General features: G+C 46.3%; 2 protein-coding genes across 2 annotated transcripts in view; one reads left to right on the top strand and one right to left on the bottom strand.

Moving 5' to 3' along the window:
- Positions 1-22,768, top strand: part of LOC137851190 (uncharacterized) — a 158,475-nt gene that overhangs the window by 29,924 nt on the left and 105,783 nt on the right. Inside the window, exons 4-6 of the mRNA XM_068672101.1 lie at positions 14,487-14,539; positions 17,017-17,046; positions 17,290-17,446. Of these exons, the coding sequence (XP_068528202.1) occupies positions 14,487-14,539; positions 17,017-17,046; positions 17,290-17,446 (240 nt within the window). The remainder of the gene's footprint in view (positions 1-14,486; positions 14,540-17,016; positions 17,047-17,289; positions 17,447-22,768) is intronic.
- LOC137851646 (nuclear pore complex protein Nup153-like) lies at positions 5,569-8,411 on the bottom strand. The gene is made up of 3 exons (XM_068672930.1): positions 8,252-8,411; positions 7,003-7,197; positions 5,569-6,486 (listed from the first exon to the last, which is right to left on the bottom strand). Exons 1-3 carry the CDS (start codon positions 8,409-8,411, stop codon positions 5,570-5,572), a joined length of 1,272 nt encoding a protein of 423 aa, XP_068529031.1. The 3' UTR covers position 5,569.

A 22,768-nucleotide genomic window follows, 5' to 3' on the forward strand; every position in this document is an offset into this window, starting at 1 on the left:
ACAAAGTCAAGTTTCCTAGTGGGTATAGGACAATATCTTCACAACCAAATTCCAGAAACCCAGAGGAAAAGCTGGAGATGCTACTTATGTCTAAATGCATGGAAAAGCAAACCAGGAAGCTGAAGAACGGTAAACTCAGCCCAGTGACACTCCAAGAACTTCAGCAAACACCTCAACGTATTACATCAGCTACCTACTTCAAACCATACAAAAATATTTCAATTGCTCTGGAACAGATTGATGTTTCTTTTATTGCAATAATATGCCAATTATTGCACCCTAGGCTCATTCTATGCGAGGCTTATACGACCACATTACCTCTAATTTAATAACTTCAATAAAGTTGTGGTTTATCCATTGTAGGCAACTAAGCACCACACAGCCACTCGCTCACTCCCTTCAAGTGGAACAGGGAAAAGAACTGGAAACAAAGAAGTTAAGTTGTTAAATTTGAGGTGCCATTAGTGACTCATCACAGTAATGGCTACCTGGAAAGACGAATGCCATAACCCTGTAGGTACCCCCAGCTCCCTCCCCTTCTTTCCCCCAGCATTCCCCCTTTTGCTGAGGCGATGGGCTCCGGGGCAGACGTGTTCTGCAGCGGAGCAGGGGACCGAGGCGGGCAGGGCTTTTTGTCCGGCATCGAGGCCACTCGGGGGAGCCGCCGGGACCCGGCAGTCCTCGCGAGGGAGGCTGACGAGGCGCGGGCGGAGCCAGCAGCGCCCCCTCCCAGGCTGTTTAAAAGTTGCCCCTAGGGAGCGCGGCGACCAGGACGGGCAAACAGGGTGTGGCGGTTAGCGCGGCAGTTAGCGCGGGCAGGGCGAGCGGGGGGCCCATCGTCGCTCTGTTGCAGCTGCCTCTCCCTTCGGTGCTTGTAACCTGCTTGCGGAGAACCTGACCATGGTATCAACCAGGCAGAAAACCGTGGCCTCCGCATCTCGTGCGGCATCTCCAGCCACGGTCACCAGTGTGGCTACTCAGACGGAGGGCTCGGGGAAACACGCAGCCGTCCAGGTCCTGGGCTGCAGAGTGTGCCCCAGCCTTCTGTCGGCCTCCGACAGCAGTGGTGGGTATGCCTGTGGGAGGTGTGCCCAGGTTGAAGAACTGCTCAGCCAGGTAGCGGTGCTCCGGGAGGAGGTGAACAGGCTCAGGAGCATCAGGGAATCAGAGATGGAAATTGACTGGTGGAGGTGCACTCTACCCTCTCTGAGGCAGGCTCACGAGCCTGCCACAGCACAGGCGTCTCCTGTTATGCAGAAGACGGAGGTTCCCTCCTCCTGCCAGGCAGCGGGAGGAGACCTAGATCAAGGGGGGGAATGGAGGCAGGTGCCTATTCGGGGTGGTAGGCGAGCCCTCTCTCTGCCCACCTCACCTTCTCATCTACCCTTAAATAATCGATACGAAGGACTAGAACAAGACAATCTGAATGACAAAGTAGATAAAAACCCGTCCCAGTTGGAGGGGGCGCCTAAGACAAGGCGACCTACACATCGCATTGCCACATCATCCTTCAAAAAAGAAAGAAGGGCTATTGTTATGGGGGGCTCCCTTCTGAAAGGGACAGAGGGACCGATATGCCGACCGGACCCAACCCGCAGAGAAGTCTGTTGCCTCCCTGGGGCTCGGGTGAGAGACTTTGCCAAGAAAGCCAAGCGCCTGGTACGGCCCATTGACTACTACCCGCTACTGGTCTTTCAGGCTGGTAGCGATGAAGTAGCAATGAGAAGTCCAAAGGTGATCAAAAGAGACTTTAGGGATTTGGGGCGACTACTTAGAGGATCAGGGGCGCAGGTTGTGTTTGCCTCTGTCCTTCCGATAGGGGGGATTGAAGCTGAAAGGCGTGCTGTTCACATAAACTCGTGGCTTCGAGACTGGTGTGACCGGCAGAACTTTGGGTTCTTTGATCACGGGAAGGTCTATGCTACACCGGGCCTGATGGCACCGGATGGGATGCGCCTCTCTCAGAGAGGGGTAAGGATCTTTGGTCAGGAGTTGGCAGGGCTGATAGATAGGGCTTTAAACTAGAGTCGAAGGGGGAAGGGGCTAAAACCAGGCACGCCGGTGAAGACCTAAGGGATGGTACGCTAGAATCAGAGGGGCTGTGTGCCAGTGAGGTCCTTCGGTCAGATCCACAAGGTGCTGAGTGTAAGGAGACGCACCTGAAGTGCTTCTACACGAACGCACGCAGTATGAGGAATAAAATGGATGAGCTAGAAGTCCTGGCCCAGTCCCGCAACTACGACATCATCGGCATAAGCGAAACCTGGTGGGATGAGTCCTGTGACTGGGGTGTTGCGATAGATGGTTACAGGCTCTTCAGGAGGGACAGGCAGGGTAGGCGAGGTGGTGGGGTGGCGATGTATGTGAAGCAGGGGCTGGACTGTGTGGAACTCCAGATCGGCGATGGCAAAGTTGAGAGCCTCTGGGTAACGATCAAGGGACGAACGAATAAAGGGGATGTCGTTGTGGGAGTCTATTACAGACCGCCTGGCCAGGACGATAGCGCCGATAAATTATTCTTTACAGAACTAAGAGAGGCCTCGAGATTAACTCCCCTTGTCCTTATGGGGGACTTCAACTTGCCAGACGTTAACTGGGAGTGCCACACGGCTGACACGAGCAAGTCCAGGAGGTTCATGAAGCACCTAGATGATAACTTCTCGGTGCAGGTGCTAATGGAGCCAACTAGGAAAGGTGCCCTCCTAGACCTGTTGCTAGAAAACAGAGAGGGTCTGGTGGGAGATGTGGTGATTGGTGGCCGCCTCGGTCATAGCGACCATGAAGTGGTTGAGTTCAAACTTTACGGTGACAGAAGGAAAAGTGCCACCAAAACCTCATCCCTAGATATGGGGAAAGCGGACTTCAGGCTGCTCAGGGAACTAGTCAGCAAGGTCCCCTGGGAAACTGCTCTTGAAGGCCTCGATGTCCACCAGTGCTGGTCATTCTTTAAGCGATGCCTCCTAGAAGCACAAGATCAGGCAATTCCTAAATATCACAAGTCAGGCAGGCGCGGCAGGAGGCCGGCGTGGCTGACCAGGAACATTCTAATGGAGATTAGGCAGAAACAGAGAGTGTTTCGCTACTGGAAGGAGGGCCAGGTGTCATGGAAAGAATACAGGGATGCTGTTCGTGTTTGTAGGGAGAAAATTCGTGTGGCCAAAGCACACCTAGAGTTGAAGCTGGCTGTGGCTGTGAGAGAAAATAAAAAGGGTTTTTTTAGATATGTGAATGGAAAAAGGAGAACTAAAGAATACATAGGGCCGCTCCTTGATAGGGAAGGTCTCCTCACAGACAATGACACAGGCAAAGCAGAGACACTTAACGCCTTCTTTGCCTCTGTCTTCAATGCCGATGACGGGCTTCGGGACCCAGGGTGCCCTGAGCTGGAGGACCGGGACGGTGGGGATGACAAACTCCCAACCGACCCTGAACGTGTGCGGGATTTGCTACTCCACCTGGATCCCTACAAGTCCATGGGTCCGGATGGGATTCATCCCCGGGTGCTGAAAGAGCTGGTGGACGTCATCGCGGAACCTCTCTCAATTACTTTTCAACAATCCTGGGAATTTGGAGAGGTCCCGGTAGACTGGAAGCTGGCAAATGTTGTGCCGGTTTTCAAGAAGGGTCAGAAAGAAGACCCTAGCAATTACAGGCCTGTCAGTCTCACGTCAGTGCCTGGTAAAATCATGGAGAAGATGGTTCTCGAACTTATTGAGGTGCACCTGGGGGACAAAGCAGTCATTGGTCCCAGCCAGCATGGGTTTGTGAAGGGTAGGTCCTGCCTAACTAACCTGATTTCCTTTTATGATAAGATCACCCGTATGGTGGACCAAGGGAAACCAGCTGATGTGATTTTTTTGGACTTCAGCAAGGCTTTTGACACGGTTTCCCATAGGATCCTACTGGACAAAATGTCCACCATACAGCTAAATAAAAACATCATACGATGGGTGAGCAATTGGCTAACCGGCAGGGCCCAAAGGGTTATGGTAAATGGGGCTGCGTCAGGCTGGCGGGCGGTCACCAGTGGGGTCCCTCAAGACTCCATTTTAGGGCTGGTACTTTTCAATATTTTTATAAATGATCTGGATGTAGGAATAGAAAGTATTTTGAGCAAGTTTGCTGATGACACCAAACTTGGAGGAGTTGTGGACTCCAATGAGGGTGGAAAGGCCTTGCAGAGGGATCTGGATAGGTTGGAGAGCTGGGCGATCACCAACCGCATGAAGTTCAATAAGAGCAAGTGCCGGGTCCTGCACGTGGGACGGGGAAACCCTGGCTGCACGTACAGACTGGGCGATGAGACGCTGGAGAGCAGCCTAGAAGAGAGGGATCTGGGGGTCGTGGTAGACAGCAAGTTGAATATGAGCCAGCAGTGTGCCCTGGCAGCCAGGAGGGCCAACCGTGTCCTGGGGTGCATCAAGCACGGCATCGCTAGTAGGTCAAGGGAGGTGATTGTCCCGCTCTACTCTGCGCTGGTGCGGCCTCACCTCGAGTACTGTGTGCAGTTCTGGGCACCACAGTATAAAAAGGACATGAAACTGTTGGAGAGTGTCCAGAGGAGGGCTACGAAGATGGTGAAAGGCCTGGAGGGGAAGACGTACGAGGAACGGCTGAGGGCACTGGGCCTGTTCAGCCTGGAGAAGAGGAGGCTGAGGGGAGACCTCGTCACAGTCTACAACTTCCTCATAAGGGGGTGTCGAGAGGCAGGAGACCTTTTCTCCATTAACACCAGCGACAGGACCCGCGGGAACGGGGTTAAGCTGAGGCAGGGGAAATTTAGGCTTGACATCAGGAGGGGGTTCTTCACAGAGAGGGTGGTTGCACACTGGAACAGGCTCTCCAGGGAAGTGGTCACTGCACTGAGCCTGTCTGAATTTAAGAAGAGATTGGACTGTGCACTTAGTCACATGGTCTGAACTTTTGGGTAGACCTGTGCGGTGTCAAGAGTTGGACTTGATGTTCCTTAAGGGTCCCTTCCAACTCAGGATATTCTATGATTCTATGATTCTATTTATTGCTGGGAATGATGCTAAATGGTGTGGAATATCCCCTTGGTCCTCTGGGGTCGGTTGTCCTGGCTGGGTCCCCTCCCAGCCTCTTGTGCATACCCAACCTCCTCGCTGGCAGGGCGGTGTGAGAAACAGAAAAGGACTCGTCACTGTGCAAGCACTGCTCAGCAACAGCTAAAACACCAGAGAAAATTCAGAGAAAGCAAGTTTCCAGAAGAAAGCCTGATCTCCCCACCTCTGTCTACTAGGTCATTTTAATTTATGGCAGGCCTGCTTCCACATAATACTCTGTTCAACAACTGTACAGCAAGAACACTGAAAGTTAACTCAAAACCTGTGCAGAACAAAGAGGCACAGATCAGATTTTTCTTTTCCTTTCCTATACTTTGGTCATCAGAGCTCTAGAGAAGCATCATCCTTTCTAACTACCCTCACACCTCTTCAATTAAGAGTACACTCTCAAGACAAATGAGAAAGCGTTCCTCTTGCAAAATTAGGCAGGAGGGTTGCCAAAGTTTCTAAAGTCACTACAGCAGTGACTTTTTTTTTTTTTTTTCCTAGTATAGTTTCAGAGTTCTTCTCTGATGGACATAAGCAGACAAGCGAAGACAAAAGATATTCTGTTTACCTGAAGTACTGGTTTGGACCCCAAATGAAAAAGCTGGCTTTGCTTGCTCAGGTTCCTTCTCGGATGGTTTAACGAAACTGAAGTTGAATATGGGTTTTGCTGTGCTCTCTTCTTTTGTATGCTCGGACTTCCCAACTGAAAAGATAGGCTGTGCCTTTGACTCTTCAGCGTCAGCTTTCTTTCCAAACGCTAATGGAGCAGCAGAAGTGACAGAATCCTGCTTCTCTTCTGTCCTTCCCAAAATAAACTGTGAGGCAGCTGCAGACTCTGCACTGCCAAAGGAGAAGCCTCCTTTTGTTGAAGGAGCTTCGTCCTTCTTCTCATCTGGCTTCTTAAATGCAAAAGAAGCTGATACAACCTCCTGGTCTCCAGCAGTTCCAAAAGTGAAGCCACTGACTCCAGTTTTATTCTCGTTGGCAGCCATGGCAGTAGCAGAACTTGTACCAAAAGCAAAACCTCCCAATACTGGTTCCTCTTTCTTTTCCTGCTGTCCCAGGCTCGCGGCCCCAAACCGAAATGTTGAAGGAGCCTGACTACTTGTAGATGGAAGGCCAAAGGTAAAACTGTTACTTTTTCCTTCTTTTTTACTCTCTTCTGATTTAGATAGCGAGGATGAAACTCCAAATTTGAAGTCCCCTGGTGTACTAGGAAACTTAAATCCCCCAACCACATTGTTGGAGGATGCAGATTCAGAGGCAATGCCAAACTTGAAGCCCCCTTGTTCTCCAAATTTGAAACTTCCCGTGCTATCTAACGTATGAGAAGACTCAGAGGATGATGATGACTGAACACCAAATGTAAACGATGGTAAGGCAGCATTTGTGGACACAGCAGCCGTACCAAAACCTGCAGAAATAAGTGAACATCAGGTTTGTAACCCATGGGGTACCTGCAGTACATGAAGGTTTTAACAACACTCTAGTCCTGATCTTTCCAGTCAAAACTGTTTAAAAAACAACCCACCAAATAGTAAAACAAGAAAACCCCATGCTTCCTCCCTACATCAACCTTTTCACAATTGTGTTTTCTGTCTACCACCTGGCTTTAAAAAGTACACAAACTTCTTTGAAAGATCATGTTTGTAGTCTGCACTCCAAATGAACAACACGTAGGGCATGTAAAGAACAAGCATGTCATTAATGAAAGCTTTTCTCTAGAAAGGATAAATTTATTCTTGGGGAAAAGTGTGGAAACAGCTGTTATCTTATCGAGGCAATATTCCTATAGGAAAAATGAACAAGTACACCACACCTCAAAGGAAAAAATAATTGTGCTTGAAAAGTAAGAAAATAAAAAAAAATCAGAGCAAAACAAAAAATAAAACACAGAACATGCATCCTCGTTTTAATCAGTAAGCGTTACCTTTGAGATCTGCTTTGGCGCCTGGCTTTGCACTTTCACAGGCTACACACTTTGTGGCCTCTGCTTTGTCTCGAACCAAGCAGGTCTCACAATCCCAGCTTCCTTCAGGCTTCTTAAATTTGTCTAAATCCAGAAATTCTCCAGAAGGAGCAGAAAATGTCGATGCACTGCTACTGGTCACAGGTGTTAGACCCTCTACAAGAAAAACAAGACAGTTAACCATCCTGTTTGAACATCAACTATAAAATGAACATTAACTTTTAAATTTGGTTTATCAGACCCCACAGAAATGTTCAAAACAACTCTGAGACGCCCCCCTCCACCCCAGAAAAAACAAAAGCCATCAAAAACCCACAAAGAAGTCCAAGAGAATCAACTCTGACTGAAATCCATTACCTTACCTCACGAAATTTCAGTCTTACTGTACACGATGATTACAAAAGCCCAATCAATCCATCTCAATTGTTTCATCCCAGATATATTTCAATTCAGATATATTTCAATTGCCATCTCAATTTGTTTCATCCCAGATATATTTGCAAAGGTGTTTTTTGATGTAATGGCATATTAAGTGACATTTAGAGTCAAAGTTAAAATCAGAATCGTATTTTAAAAACAATACAACCACGCTCAAAATCAATTACAGTCGCGCACAATGGGAAACAACCCAGGACTGCCCTCAACAAGTTACCTAGCGGGTCACTCACTTTCTTGAAGCCTATCACTGACCTTCATAGGCATCTCTCTGCTTTAGCTTAAGACCAGTTAAGACTACAGCACTGTCTTGAAATCTGGCTTTGCCTCAATTACATACAAATGGTGAATAGAGGCATTTGGGCCATATTTTGTAATTATTTTTACTTATCTTTGAAAGAGAAAAAACACAGCAATTTTTAACTCTTTCTATGGAGTTCTCATTTGTGCCAGTGAAAAATCAGTACGTCGTTTTTGAATGAAGTCACCCAGTCCAGCCATCTTCCCTCACCAGCTGCAAAGCAGGGCATATTTGCATTGATCCAGCTCCGTACTAATAGGTTTCACAACCGCTTCAATTTATGCGACAGGCTGGAACCTGGGCTGAGACCTCTGAAGTGCCTGTAAACCAATCCTGCAGACAGCCTCTAATCCATCAACTGGATCTGGGAATGACGTTGCTTAAAATGTTCCATAAATGCAACGTACTTTTCTTCTGTACAAGATTCACAGAGGCTAAGATGGAAACAACAGGAAAAAATAAAAAGGACCATACCTGGTTTCTCAGACTGACAAGCTACACATTTGTTATCTTCTGCCTTATTTGATACAAGACATATTGCACAGTCCCAAGAGCCTTTCGGCTTCTTAAATTTGTCTCCAAAGTCCAGAGTGAGTGTCGTGTCAGTGCTGCTCGAGGAGGATGTCACTGTCATTCTAGGTCATAAGTTTTAAAGCACAATGATAGGTTGTTTTTTTTTTGCTATGCTTTTGACAGTTTCTGTAATCTTTTTGTTCATTACTCTCTTCTTGGAGCATGATGAAATCATGTAAATATTCTAGAAATGTAAAGAGTTAAATGGGGTCTAAAGATAGACTTGCCTGTGTAAATAAAAATTTGTTTCTGCAAACCTGCCAGCAAGGGATTTACTTGTACCTGTGTGCAGCACGTTCTCTTCTGGCTTGTGAAACTTAACAAGGTAGTAAGGGTATTTCATCTGCCTTTATTTTTATATGGGTGTTAGGACACAAGCGAAATCTCGTTTTCACTTGTTTTCCTGGTCACTTAGGTAAGTGACAAGCCAAGCCCTTCATGTGCTTGCTTAGATTGGAAGTGTGTATGGGAGACCCTTACAGGCCTTGCTGTGGAGCACCTGTCTGCTCCTTCCTGCAGGCTGCTGGCTCTAACTGTACTGCTGATATCTGCTAGGTCAGCTGAAATTGGCTTCTAAATCTGGTATTTTAAGCATATGGAAGCGTAGACTTGAACTGCCATAGCTACAAACATCCCATGGAACGAGGATGAAGTCTGTTGGCACTCTGCATCAGCATTCAGCTTTCCCTTGACCTTCTTACTGGTAGACTTCTCAGCTGACTTACAGCAAAGAAGTTGCTGCAATATAATACATATTCTTAACCTAACAAAAAAAATCTTGGAGAAAACAGCTTGCTGGCTTAAAGAAGGAAAAATAACACCAGGAACAATAAAAAAAAATATCCTAGTAACAGCTCCTTAAGTTATATCCTCTGCTACTCTCTAATTTCTCTGGTCTTCCTTCATTCATGGTAATGAAGTTTATAAAGCTTTGGTAGAAGGATGACAGTATTCAAGTCAAAGGAGACGAGAGCAATGAGGAAAGCTTTGCTTGAAGCTAGAGCAGTCTTGCAAGTTGCTGCCTTTATATGCTGTTCTCATCTCGAAGGGTGTAGAGTATTTTCCAGTCATAGGGACTCCATAACCCTATGAGTATTGAGAAATAGTTGCTAATTAACAGTGTATATAATAATTAACTGAGGCTGGAAACAAAAGAATATTCTTCCAAGAAAAAAAAGGAAGCAGAAATTACTGTACTTAATAGCTGTGGAAGCTGTTAAACCTAGCCGACACAGCTTTGGTACTGCCCTGTGTGTTTTGGGGGCAATATAAACCATAATTACTGTGATGGCAGGTAAGAATCAAATTCTTATGGCTTAGTGTAGTTAGGGAAAGTAGCAGTCGTAAGCTGGGTGCTGTTCTTGAATGTAATACAAATTCTCCTTTGTGACTCCTCAGTACTTAGAGGTTACTTCTAGCTGATCAGCAGAAACAGCTTCTGTTTGCTGTTAGCTGTTGGGTTTTTGCTAGGAGTGTTTTCAGTCCTGAATTGAAATGACGACATCATGAAACAGAAAAGGCTTTTGGAGTGTTACAGGAAACATGTTCTTCGTGGTTCTAGTGCCGGTGTACATGTAGGAAGAGACAGAAGGCAAGGAACCTCACGTAGGCGGAGGGGGTGAGGTGGGTGAGGTGGCATCACAGTTTGAGCCGTTGCAGTTAGATCTTCCCAAAGCATGGAAGCAATGTGGCGGGGAATCAGGGGCTTGGTGGGTTGCTTCCTTGTGTGAGCCAGTGAGTCTTTAGAGGGGCAGATTAATAAGACAGGAGTTAGAGGTGGAATAGATGAAGCAAAGAAAATCTGGGTGGGAAAAGGGTTGCTTGTATGTGTATTTGGAATTGTTTCAGGGGATTGGGCTGGGGCAGATTCAAGGTAATAGATGCAGCCTCCTTGAATTTGGATGGCAGTGCTGAAGCTTCAAAGCCTTACAAGGTTTGATGCCACTTCAATTGTAGTGCGATTTTTTTTTTAATCTATTTTCTTCAATGTGAGCAGCAAGGCAGCTTCCAGGTGCGTGCCTGCTTTGACATGGCTTGCTTTGCATCACCAAACACAGTAGTTAGGTTGCATCGAGTACTTTGTGGAAACACTCGTTGTGTTGTCAACTGAAAAGGTAGTGCTACAGATGTGTTGGCCCAGCAGAAACAATGTGAAGTATCAGTGCTGTTTTTTGGCCTTTGAGAGGCTGGTCCCTAACATGTGACTTGTAATGAGGGTCCAATTAACTTCAATTAACCAATTAACTTCAGTGACTCACGTTAATAGACACCGTTTGACTGCATCAGGAAATATTTCTGAGTCATGAGTGTCATTAAAGGCCCGTCACCCTATGGAAATCCTTCTAAATAAGAAAAATGGAATTAAAATAAATAAATAAAGCAGCATTTGAACTTATGAGCAAACATAGCGTAGCTGCCTTTGACACTGATCTGGAGGAGAAAAATCACGTTATCTTAATAGGGTTGCCTTAATAGGTTTGGTGTAGGTGAGGGAGGGAAGTGTTTTTTGTTGGCCCAGCTGTTCCATGTCCAATGCAGGAGGGGGCTGAGAGTGATTCCCTGAGCACGTTGGTGTGGAAATCAGTGATTTCACTGCCCGATGCGTGTTATTAAGGGCACAATGTGTACCCCGTTACCACTTTCATTTATTTTCTGTGGTGAAAATCCGTCACAGCGCCTATGTTTCCCGTGCCACATGGTAGAATTCAGCTTCCTGGAGCAAGGCGGCCACGAAGCCAGCCTCAAACACTGCGTGTGCTTGGGTTAACAGTGTGGGGGCTCCTGGTGTGGGGTTTTTTTTGTTACTGGTGTGGTTGCGGGTTATCGGTGTGGGGGTTACTGGTTATCGGTGGGGGGCTTTTTTGACGAGCACTGTGGGGTTGTGGCGCTGTCCCACCCCCGGCGCGGTGCTGCTGCACCCCAGCCTTCGGCACCACGGGGCGGGGAGGCTCCGCGGCCGTCTTTTAGCCCCGTTCTCGTGCTGTCCGGGCCGGCTTTTCTTCTGGCGGCCGCTCCCCGAGGCCGCCATCCCTGAGGTGAGGCAGCCCCGCTCCCCTCCCCCCCCCGTCCCCTCACTTCGCGCTTTCCCGCGCGGCCCCGCCTCCTCCTCCCCTCCCTCCCCTCCCTCCCCTCTCGCGAGGCCGAGGCCGGGGCCGGAGCCGTCGCGGGCGGGTGACGCGCGGCGCGCACCGCGCTGACGGGAGCCGCCATCGCCTGCCCCAATTGGCCGCGTGAGGCGAGCGGCGGAGCGGGGAGGGCGAGGGACGGGACGGGACCGGGACCGGGACCGGGACCGGGACCGGGCGGGGGGCGTGTGACGGCACAGAGCGAGGGGCGCGGCGGCATGGCCTCGGGCGGCCCAACGGCCGGCGGCGGAACGGCCGCGGAGGGCTCGGCCGGCGGCGGGTGCGGCGGAGGCGGCGGCGGTGGCGGTGCGGCCGCGCCGGAGCGGGAGCCGGAGCCGGAGCCGGAGCCGGAGCCGGAGCGCTTGGAGGAGGAGGAGGAGGAGGAGGAGGAGGAGGAGAAGTTGCTGCGGCTGGCAGCAAGATGAAGAGGCGGCGCCACCGTTGGGGCGCCGCGAGGGCCCCCTACCCCCGGTTTAGGCAGGTGAGGAGCGGCCCCCACGCAGCGGGCCCTGCCCCACAGCGCCTCGGTTGCCCGTGTACTTATCGCTCAGCCCCTTCCTGACCCCCTCACCCGCCCCTTTATCCCTTTAATTGCCCTGTACCCACCTCCTTATCCCCTTAGTTACCCCCTCAACTGTCCAGTTACCCCCCCAGTTACCCCCCCAACCCTTTACTAACCCCCCTTAGTTACGCCTTCAGCCCCTTCCTGACCCCCTCAACTTCCTCTTTATTCCCTTAATCACCCCCTACCCACCTCCTTATCCCCTTAGCTACTCCCTCAACTGCCTAGTTACCCCCTCAACCCCTTACTAACCCCCCTCAGTTATCCCCTCGGCCCCTTACTGATCCCCTTAATCACCCCCTGCCTACCTCCTTAGCGCCTTACTTTCCCCCTTTATTCCCTTAATCACTCTTTAGCCACCCCCGTACCCCCCTAGTTACTCCCTCAACCCCTTAATAACTCCCTTTAGTTACCCCTTCAGCCCCTTACCGACCCCCACAACTTCCTCTTCATTCCCTTAATCACCCCCTAGCCACCTCCTTACCCCCTTAGTTACCCCTTCAGCGCCTTACTTTCCCCCTTTATTCCCTTAATCACGCTCCAGCCACCCCCGTACCCCCCTAGTTACCCCCTCAACCACTTAGTTACTGCCCTTAGTTACCCCCCCCAGCAACCCCCCGCAACTGCCTAGTTACCCCCCTAGTTACCCCCTCGGCCCCTCACTATCCCCCTTATCGCTTTACCCAGCCTTTTACCCCCCTCCTCACCCTCCCTTTCATCCCCAGCCCACTGCCCTCAGGACCTCCAGGGCTTTCCCCACTCCCTGCACCCCGCCTCGCCCCCTCGTAAATTCTCTGCACGTTACCTGCCAGGCTTTACTTCTCCTTCGTGCGGGAGGGTCCGGTGGGTTGACGGTGAATGCAAATTCTGTAAATTCAGGGTGTGAAAATCCCCGTGCTGGAGGGGGGACACGCTGAGATCCCTGCCAGCAGCTCATTGCGAAGAAATGTCAGGCGCCCAGAGAGGTGCTCTGCAGACGCCCTCTGCACGTGTTCGTTCAGCCAAAACCTCTCCGCTATGAAATCAGCAACGTAACTGAGTATCGTATGCAAAGCCGAGGGAGCACTATGCATGGATAGCTGCTCAGTTAGGTTTTTATCACTCGCAGAAGTGCCAAGTCCCTTACACCGTATATTGACAATCAGTCTAGTCCATCTAAAGCTGGCCTGGAAGGGCAATAAAACATTCCCCACGCTTACAGAGCAAACATTGAAACCTCGGGCTTCAGCAACACGTTAATGTTGAAAGTGTCGTATCTCGCGTGTGCCGACGCTGCGTAGGTAACTGATAAACCTTACAGGTGAATTAATAATCAGCGGAGATGGTTTTCCAACTTTGCTATTGCCTGTTATCTCTGGGTGTTTTCCAGTAGGTTTATTGAAGCAGTGTGCCAGAGCAAAGAGGTGCTTGGGGATATCTGGGGGATTCTGCACAGAGAACGGATGCTGCACATCCAACGCAGATCAAATTAACAGCAACTTATCGGGGAAAAAATTGTAATGATTTGATAAATAGGCAAACTGATAGACGCTATACATGTGCGTTTATTATGTTATTTATTATAATATTATATTGATTAATATTATTTATTGTAGCTGATAACTTTGTAGCCATATGAACCGTGCAAATGCCCGTCACATAACAGGATGAACTTTGGGTAAATAGCTTGCTTAGAGCATTTGTCAATTGATTTCAGTTTGTTTTCAATGTGATGCCCGCTCTGCAGAAGGCTCTGTGCTTTAATGTGAATTGTCTCTCTGTGACGCAGTTGGGGAGACACGAAAGCGATGGAGGCGATTTTAACATGAGGTTATACCTCTGATTCTGATCCCTACCGGCTGTTTTTCTCATCCTTCCCCCTACAACTTTTGTCAATAAGTCAGTTTGTAGAAGTACTGAAATAGATCTGTTTTGTGTGCTTGTGATCAGAATTACAGCCCACCAAACCCTCCGTCTCTTATCACTAAGAGGTGAAGGTGCCTGGGCACTAGACAGTGTAGTTAACAGCTTTGAAGTTCCTGGGATATCTAATTTACTTTTTTTTTTTTTTTTTTTTTTTTTTGCTTGCTTGTTGATAATAAATGATAGAAAACAGGAAAGTATGTCCCTTTTACGGGGCTGGTAAACTCGGCCCCACATGTACACAATTTTTGTCATGTTGTTTAAAATAATTACTTTCTTTGGTAGAGAATTTGACAAATTTGATTTAGTGTTCTATCAGTTTGTTCTCAGTGCTGAGTGAAGCAGTGATGCTCACTTTAGCCCCAAAGTTTAACTGAACTGTACCCACAATGCTGAATTAGGGAACAAGGTTAAGTAGGTGAGGCGTATTCAGTGCTATAAAATTAAAAATAAATAAATTTAAAAAACAACAACACATAAGTGGTTTTGGGTACTTTGTGTATTCTGTATCTATTCATGTAAATCTTGAAATAAATTTAACTTGCAGTGGATGAGAGAGAAGACTTCGCCTGTGAAACAGCAAGCAGAACAATGTGGAAGGTATGACATTTATTCATTTAAAACTTACTTGAAGGAAGAAAGAAATCTCCTTTTCAGTACAGTCTGCATGCTTGCCTTTTTGGAAAGGTGGTGACAGTTGTCAGTAAAAGGAATGGGAAATGCAAGGAAAATTTTGTATTTTGAGGGAACAGCGAAGTCCAGATTGTGTTTGAAGACCAGTGTAACTTTGAGAAAATTGTTGCTTTTATGAAAAGAATGAAGATGAACAATAATAAAATGACTGATACATCACTGATACACCACCACTTTTTATGCCAAGTTTATCTTCTGAGTAGGATGTGAAGATGGGAAACAAGGCATGCTATAATGCTGTATTCACGGAAAGGCTGTGTGCTTTTGGAGGCCTAATTTTTTCCTTCTCTAGGAAATAGGGATCGTTTTGTAGTTTAACTAAATCTTTAGTGTTACAAATTTTGCTGTGACAGCTATTTCATAGTTTGTATGTCAGTTTATTTATAACAAAACAATTTGTCCCTCTTAATGTTCCCTAGGGGAAAAGCTATTAGTTTTAGCTAGTTAATTGCTGGGAGTTTGAAAGCTCTGTCCTCATGGAATGATTCTTTCTGAAGTATTCTTTAGAAGGTAAAGTAGGCGAAGTGAGTCACAGGTTTTTTTTCTTTATTTTTTAAGCAAAAACCTGGAAGAAGATTTATTAGTATTTATTTATTTTTAATGCTCCTTTCATGATGAAGTTAATTGCTTGCTCTGAGTTCACATGAAGACCCTGTGTTGTTTAGAATCATTTGAGGCCAAATGCTAACTCATCTCTAAAATAAAAAAAAGTAAATCCAGAAGAATTAACTGAACTTCTTCTTGAGGAGACTGCTTTGTGTTATACTGCTTTCTTGGTTTAGGATGTTAATTAATGAGTTAGTTGGTTAGGGTTAGGATGAGTTATCCTCCAGATAATATTGATGGCTTTCCCTTCTGGGCAAATGGTGTTTGGGGTAATAACGCTTGAGTTAGGACATTTTGCACCCTACCTTTTTAGGGGGTTGCTCTTTTCCAAGAACAGTAGCAGGGAATTTTGCTGACTCTGCTCATCTGCCAAGCAATTCTTATGTGACCGTGGGCATTCTTTGGCTTGCAGAAAGAACTCAACGTTTTTGTCGTGGCATCTAAAAGTTCGACTTCACAACCACCGCCTTTTTAGGGGTGGAAGCGACTGGCTTTAAGGTTCTGGTACAGGTGCAAACAGCTGCTGGGTTTTAATTATGTTTTTTTCAAACTGTTCTGAATTATCTTTGTTAGCACTCCTTTCTACTTCTCCATGTAGGAAGGAGATCCAGAAAACTCATACTGCTTTTGATTTTGTTGACACAGTCCATTGCAGTGCCCTACCTTTTGTTTGTAGAGTAGGTAGTGGTGGTAGTGTTTTTTGTGGTGCTGGTCTCTGTTGGGTGCCATGTTCTGGAGCAGGAGCACCACAATGATCTGCTGGCAAGAGTCCCTTTGGACAGCTGAGTTGGAATATTCAGTAAATCTCTGGCCCACCAATGCTATATATATGTGTGTGTGTGTGTGTGTATACATCTATATATATATATATTATTTATTTATTTATTTTAAGCCTGAGTCCAATTGCAGATCAGACTTGCTTGAAGGCTGACAATTGTCTTTGCCCCCTTGAAGCTGACAGGTGTTAACAGAAAGAGGAATATGGGCTATTATGGGCAAACGATACTTGTCCGAATAAAGACCTATTCTGATGTAAGACTCTTTTTCAGTGTTCTAATTGATTGACAGTTTGGATTAGAGAAAAGTCTGAGCATATGCCTTAGGGATCTGTCTTCCTCTATGCAGTCAGAGTGCTAAGCAGGCTGTTGTCAAGTATTTGACAAGTTTAGACCAGTTCTCCTCCTCAGTCTTCTGGAAGTTTGAGCTGGTGTCTTCCAGTGTGATCTAATGCACTTTTGTACTTCCTGATTGGCTGCAAGATAAGCTTTGTTGTCACAGTTTTTCCAGGCAGACTTCATTTTCTTGCCATAGTGCTTTTATTAGTGCTATTCCCTATTTCACTTCTGGTTTGGGATATTTTTTTCCCTGTTTCCACTGAGATGAGGAAATCTTTCTGGTTTTGGTCTAGGCTTTTCTAAGTAACAGAAAAATGCCTTTGTGTGCCTTCCAAAAGGGATCTCTATTCATGTCTGAAAAGACTGGAATGTTGGCACACCCAAACACCTCTGCTGTTGCTGCTGATGGCCACATGAAAGCCAGAGCTGCTTCTGAAGCTTATGCTGTATTACCTTGCCACACAAGTCTACGGCCTCTCTGTTCTATCATAGCTGTTGGCAGCGTGTCCCGTGTGTGTATGCATATGAGCACTCTTTCTATATTTTCGTGAGTTGTTCTTTTATATCCCTGCAAAGATGCATGTTCATCGCAGAATCAGAGAACCAGTCCTGTTTAAAGGAAGCGTTGGAAAATAGCAATCTAAATCAGCTCTTCTGTTTCAGGTCTTCTGGCTTAGTCGTTGTTCCCGTATGAATGGTGCGCTTATGTATGTCCTTTTCATTGCTGCTGTTAATGAAGATTTTCCGATTTAGAACATCAAGTATTTACCAGCATTTAGCAACTTGTGAGACAGCTTTCGTTTTTTCTGATTAGTAGGTCTCGATTCTAGGACTAATAACAGCTATAATGTCTTGGAAAAAAATTGTCTGATTAAGTTTTTTTTCTCTTTTTTTTTCCTCCCAACTTCTGTACTGTTGTGTGACCAGCTACAGAAATGTGAGCGGTGTGAAATGTGAAACTACGAGAAATGTGACCAGCTACAACTTCGGTACTGCCGCATCCAATGGTCTGTCCTCAGGAATGAGTAGTGGAGGCGGCAAAATGAGAAGGGAAAGAGGATTACACTATTTATCTAGATGTGTACAAGAAAAGGTAAGTGACTCTTAAATTAATTGCTGTGACTGAGATTGCTGAAGTCAGTAGCTAAGTGTGTCAGTTTTATTGCATCATAGTACATTATAATAATACCTCTTTAGTTTTGCATGATGTTTTCCTGGGGGTTTCAGAGCAGGCTCAATTGCCTAGCCATTGAGCAGGCTCAATGGCTCTAGCCACCTCCTTACCCCCTTAGTTACCCCTTCAGCGCCTTACTTTCCCCCTTTATTCCCTTAATCACGCTCCAGCCACCCCCGTACCCCCCTAGTTACCCCCTCAACCACTTAGTTACTGCCCTTAGTTACCCCCCCCAGCAACCCTCCGCAACTGCCTAGTTACCCCCCTAGTTACCCCCTCGGCCCCTCACTATCCCCCTTATCGCTTTACCCAGCCTTTTACCCCCTCTCTTTTTTTTTTTCCCCCCTAACTGCAGGAGGGATGATCAGCAGGATGCCTAGCTCACGATTGTCAGCTTGCTGAATATTATTTAACTGTAGGTCCTGGGGTTTTGGTCGGGTGGGAATTCTCTGATCGTACCCGATGTGAGCTGCAGAGTCAGTCTCCTCCAAAATACAGCAACAGCTTTAGGAGGCTCTTGCAAGAGGAGGTGCTGCTGCTTTTTAAAAACTATTAGTTAAAGCGTTTGTTCAGAATGTGGTAGACCCTACTTCAGCTTCCTGTTTTGCCTGGAGCCATCAACCTACATCTTCCACGTCCCAGGCAAGTATCCGAGTCGTCAAGCTGTGTGTTATCTTCAGTTCTCCTGGTTGAGGCCGTGTTACTATCCAGAAAAAGAACACATGATTCACTGAGCCAGAAAGAGGATGGATAAGAAAATGTTGCCCTCCAAGAAAGGAGACGTGCAGGTTCTGGCCTTTGGTTTCAGAACTTTGTGCTCGTTTAATGTTAGATGTTGCTTACAGCAAGCATCCAAAGCCTATCATTTCCTGCCCTTTTCTGCCCGTGTGCCTGATGACTAAACTTTAGAGCCCCGCTTCGTTATGTTTTTGTTTGTTTGTTTTTAAATCTAGTGCCTTTTTTTAAACCGGGTGAAATAGGAGAGGTGAACAGACGCTGTCTGGAAGAGAGCACTCGTGACTTGCAGCTTGTGTAGTGTCCTAGGAGATGGAGATATGGATACAGATTGCCCCACCAGTGAAGGAACTAAGCTGTGGTATTTTCCCTTCAGGGCTACCATCCTGCCTTATAAAAAGGGCACCATCAGCAGCTGTGTTATTAAACTGACAACAAGTAACAGCGCTGCTAGGTACAGGTAGTATAGGCTCACCCACCCCGAAGGTTTCTGGGCTGGGAATCCTCAGAAACAAAAAGCTTTCTGCATTTCTGGGTTAGGCAGTCTGGGAGTAGAATTTAGGAGTCCTTCCTGTGGACAGCTTTCTTAATGGCTCTGTGCTGATTGCACTGACTTGAGATAATGCTGGGCTTGGCGTGCTACCCATTTCCTCAGCCATTTCATGCTGAAATATCCATCCTGCTTCTGTATGGTGTAAGGAGCCTGGGCACCTGGGTTAAAATTGCATCTGTGCCCTGAGAGCCGAGCACGTGAGGGCGAGGGAGCTGCTGTGTCCAACGCCGGGCTTTCATCTGCAGGATGTGGCCAGAAGTGCTCCGAAGTGCTGGGTTGCCCCAGCCATTTAGGTAGGCGTTACTCGTGTGGATGCATGATTGGGATGAGTGTTCGCATTGTTCACTTATTAAGCAGCTTCCCTACAGGAGGAGAAGAGGCTAGCTTAACTTTGGGGGTTATTTTTTTTATTTGATTATTAATCATTCAAATGAAAATGTCAGAGAAGTTTGACTCTCTCGGGCTTTTAAACTCGTGCAGGCAGATTCAGGCATGAGAAATCAATAATTAGTTCTACCTGAAATGTTTCTTTAACCGTTCGTGTTAAGCTTCACATCAGAGCTTTTTCATATTGGCTGTCAGATTTGTAGATTGAAGCTTCTGCTGGCTTTTTTATTTTTCTTACACGTGCATATGCCAGTGCACACTCGTAACGTAGATGTGCTCCGCTGGTATACAAGAGAACAATCCAAACATTTTCCTTGAAGAAACCAGCATAAGTTGCTACATGCTTTTAATTGGTCTTATGCTTCTGGTGTTACCAGAAAGCCACTCGTTGAATGTCCCGATCAGATAGCACCTCTGTCTGATGGGCGAGTTTTACAGAGCCATGTGAGACTGCAGAGCAGTTGCAGGATGAGGAATTTAAACTCTATGCAGCAATGCCTAAGTCATTACATTCTCACCTGCTTCTGTCTTGAAGGTGGGCCAGTTGTAAATGATTGTTTGATTTATGCCTGGGATTTTCTTGGCGTGCAGCGACTGCAGGCAGTGGGCAGAAGGAGTCTTGCAAGCTGCCGGGTTTATTTTGGGAGGAAATCTTGAAACTCATGCTGAAGAGTTCCTAGAATATCCTATTGAGTAATGTAAATGAGTTCATGTTAACCTGAAGCAGGGAAATACTAATTTATAAAACTCTGAAATGTATTAAACAACATCCATAGGGAGCTAGCTATGCAAGTGTGACTTTATGGGTTTAATTCTTATCGACGGAATTACATCTTGAAATCTGCTGAGGTGATTGTGTTAATATTTATATGCATCTCCCTGCTCCTTCTGGTGTAGGAATAAGTTAGCACTTGGAGCTAAGTATTTGTAGCTGTTAAGAGTTGCTTAAACTGTGTGTAAAGATTCTTTGAAATGAAGGGGCTGGTAACTGACTGCAGAGGTTTTGTCTCTGTCGCAGCAATATCAAATTGTATTGGCAGAACAGGTGTTGAAAGATACAGCTTGGCTTTTTACTGCCACCCAAAGCAAAAAACGTATCCTGGTGGGGAAGAACTTTCTAAACTGGGATACTGACGGTTTTCTCCCATTTAGGCTGGCAGTCCTGTCAGCGGTACCACAAACTGCAGAATGTGACTGCTATACCGTTTTATTCCTATTTTTGTTGCTGTCATGACAGTGTTGGGGAAAAACAATAGCAGTGAGCGTTGTCTCAGGACAGAAGATTTTAAAGCGGATGAAATAAAGGCCTGTGTGAGCTGGGACACCGCACGTTGCCTTCATCTGCTGGCGGCACATCACTTCCTCTGCGTTATTTATTCCTCCAGCCGGTAATTAGCGCTGGTTCTTGCTCCCCTGCTGTGGAGGAGCTGAGCTGCTGATTGAGAAGACTGCGAGGAGAGAGTGCAACATCTCTTTTTGCTTGCCGAAAAACAGTTTTTTAGTTTTTGTAAATGGCAAGGTTGCCCTCGAGATCCCAGCTAAGAGACTTTTCTCTGAGCTTGCTATTTCCAGACCACTTGTTAGCAAGTCGTCTCTTTTGTTAATGTGGTACAATTTTCCATTTTACTCTCGTTGAACTGCAAAACTGCAGAATTTTTTTGCCATCTTTTTGATGTTCTGTTTCGTCAATCCAATATTTATTGTGTAGCTATCGTACAACTAGGAAACGTTGGGTAGTCGTATTTATGCAGTCACGATAGAAGCCGGGAGATGTTCCCCAATGTACCTCTCGTGGTACATGCTGCTAAGAGAACATAACAAAAACTCCTCTGTGCTTTTTGTAGCATAAAATACGTGTCTGAAGCTCAAGAATTAGCGTCTGTAATATTTTTCTAATTAAGAGGGTTTTTAGCAATTAGGCAAAACTTTTATTACTTTTTATCTGTTAAATAATTCAGCTCTTCAGTTTCGTGACCAACGGCCCTACATTTGGGCACGTTTATTATTTTCCCTTGCACAGTTCCTTTGTGCTACTACATTCTGTATTTTTTTTACAGTGCTTCTTAAAAGCCTTGACCTGCTTTCTCCTTATGCCTAAGCCCTCCAGGTCTTACCTACCTTTTTAGTGAAGGTAGGATTTAAATACACTTCTATAAGGCAAAGAGATAGTAATTTTGCTAGCCACTTGAAGCTAGCGTTCTTCACAGCTGTTTGTCACCACGTCTGGAGGAAGGCTAGTACTCCTTCAGCTCTGTTAGGGACTGGGTGAGTACTCTCTGAACCCTTTCAAGCCAAGTCGGTTGGGTCATCTTAAAATTGAGCCAAGGTGAGTATGAACTGGCGTGTTTGACTTTGCCTGAAGCGTAAGTCGTTTTGCAACTTGCTGGTACAGTATTTGTCATTGTGGTATTCTAGGTTGCTTTACAAAAATACTTATTAATGAAAAGAGCCTCTCAACTCTATTTGCTTTTCTGTGTTGTTGTGGGCGAGGTTACAGATACCTTCCCCTCTTTTGACAAGCAGAGATTTTAAGTATTTATTCTGCTCACTGTCTAGGAATTAGCACAGCACTAAAGTGGTTTTGTTAGGGCAGTAACACTGACGTTCTGGGGGGCAGTTTCCTTTGAGGTTCTGTAACTTATAACTGCACTTTGCATTTACTTACCGTGTCTGTCATTGTGTGTGTTTGGCTTGGTTGCGATCGCCAGCTGTTTTTTAAAGTAAGCATAAATTCATAATAAGCTTTACCTTTGCTGCAAAAAAAGTGCCTGCTCGTGTACGAGCAGCATGCACTAAGGTCCTACAGCTATGGTTTTACCACATGTGCTGGCTTTGCAAAGACCTGTGCCAGCAGAAAATGTTCATTGTCCTTGCCAAGGTTGTTTATGAGTGTCTCCACAGCTCTGCTGTTGGAAGGGGTTGTGCGAGTGTGTCCTGCAAGCTCGCTGACTTTGCTGTTAAGCTATAGCTGTGTTTTGAATCAACCTTTTCCTGAAGCAATTGGGTCTCAGGGCTCCTTCCTCTGTTAGAGGTGCAGGTCTGGTGATCTCCAAGAGCAGCCAAAGATGCAAGCTGTTCAACTGTGCCAGATGCATGATAATTCCAACTCTGCAATTGTTTAGTATTTGTTATTAAACTTACCTTACAAAGCTGTGGATTATATAGAGATTTGCAGATGTCATAGCCTAGGGTCACTAAAAAAAATCTCTGTGCAACAGCAATTCTTGGTTACCCATAAGAGAAAAGTATTTAGAGTATTTAGTATTTACGTTTGTGAGTTGCTCTTGGTTCTGTCAGCTGAGCTGTGGTGAAAGCACGTGGCCGGAAGGATGTTGCTGCCTCCGGTGACTGGAGGTTACGGCCCTGCAGCTGAGGTGAGCCTGCATCACCTTTGCAGCTTCAGAAGGTTAGCCCTGAATGTCAACAAATGTAACCCTAGCTGCTGCTGCAGCTAACGCAGCTGTGTCTGAGACTCAGCATTTTAGCTTCTCTTCCATCTTGTTAGGGAGTGCATGCAGCAGGGGCAAATGTAACACGCTTTAAAAAAACTCTCGTGCCCTAGTTAA

Source organism: Anas acuta, chromosome 2 (assembly GCF_963932015.1).
Source record: "Anas acuta chromosome 2, bAnaAcu1.1, whole genome shotgun sequence".
Classification (NCBI taxonomy): domain Eukaryota; kingdom Metazoa; phylum Chordata; class Aves; order Anseriformes; family Anatidae; genus Anas; species Anas acuta.

Excerpts from the sequence above, each read along its gene's own strand:
- LOC137851646 (XM_068672930.1), bottom strand. The coding sequence starts at position 8,411 with ATGACAGTGACATCCTCCTCGAGCAGCACTGACACGACACTCACTCTG. Across the intron at positions 7,198-8,251 it reads TTGTCAGTCTGAGAAACCAG|AGGGTCTAACACCTGTGACC; the intron begins GTATGGTCCTTT and ends TTTTTCTTGTAG. Across the intron at positions 6,487-7,002 it reads CGCCAAAGCAGATCTCAAAG|GTTTTGGTACGGCTGCTGTG; the intron begins GTAACGCTTACT and ends TTATTTCTGCAG.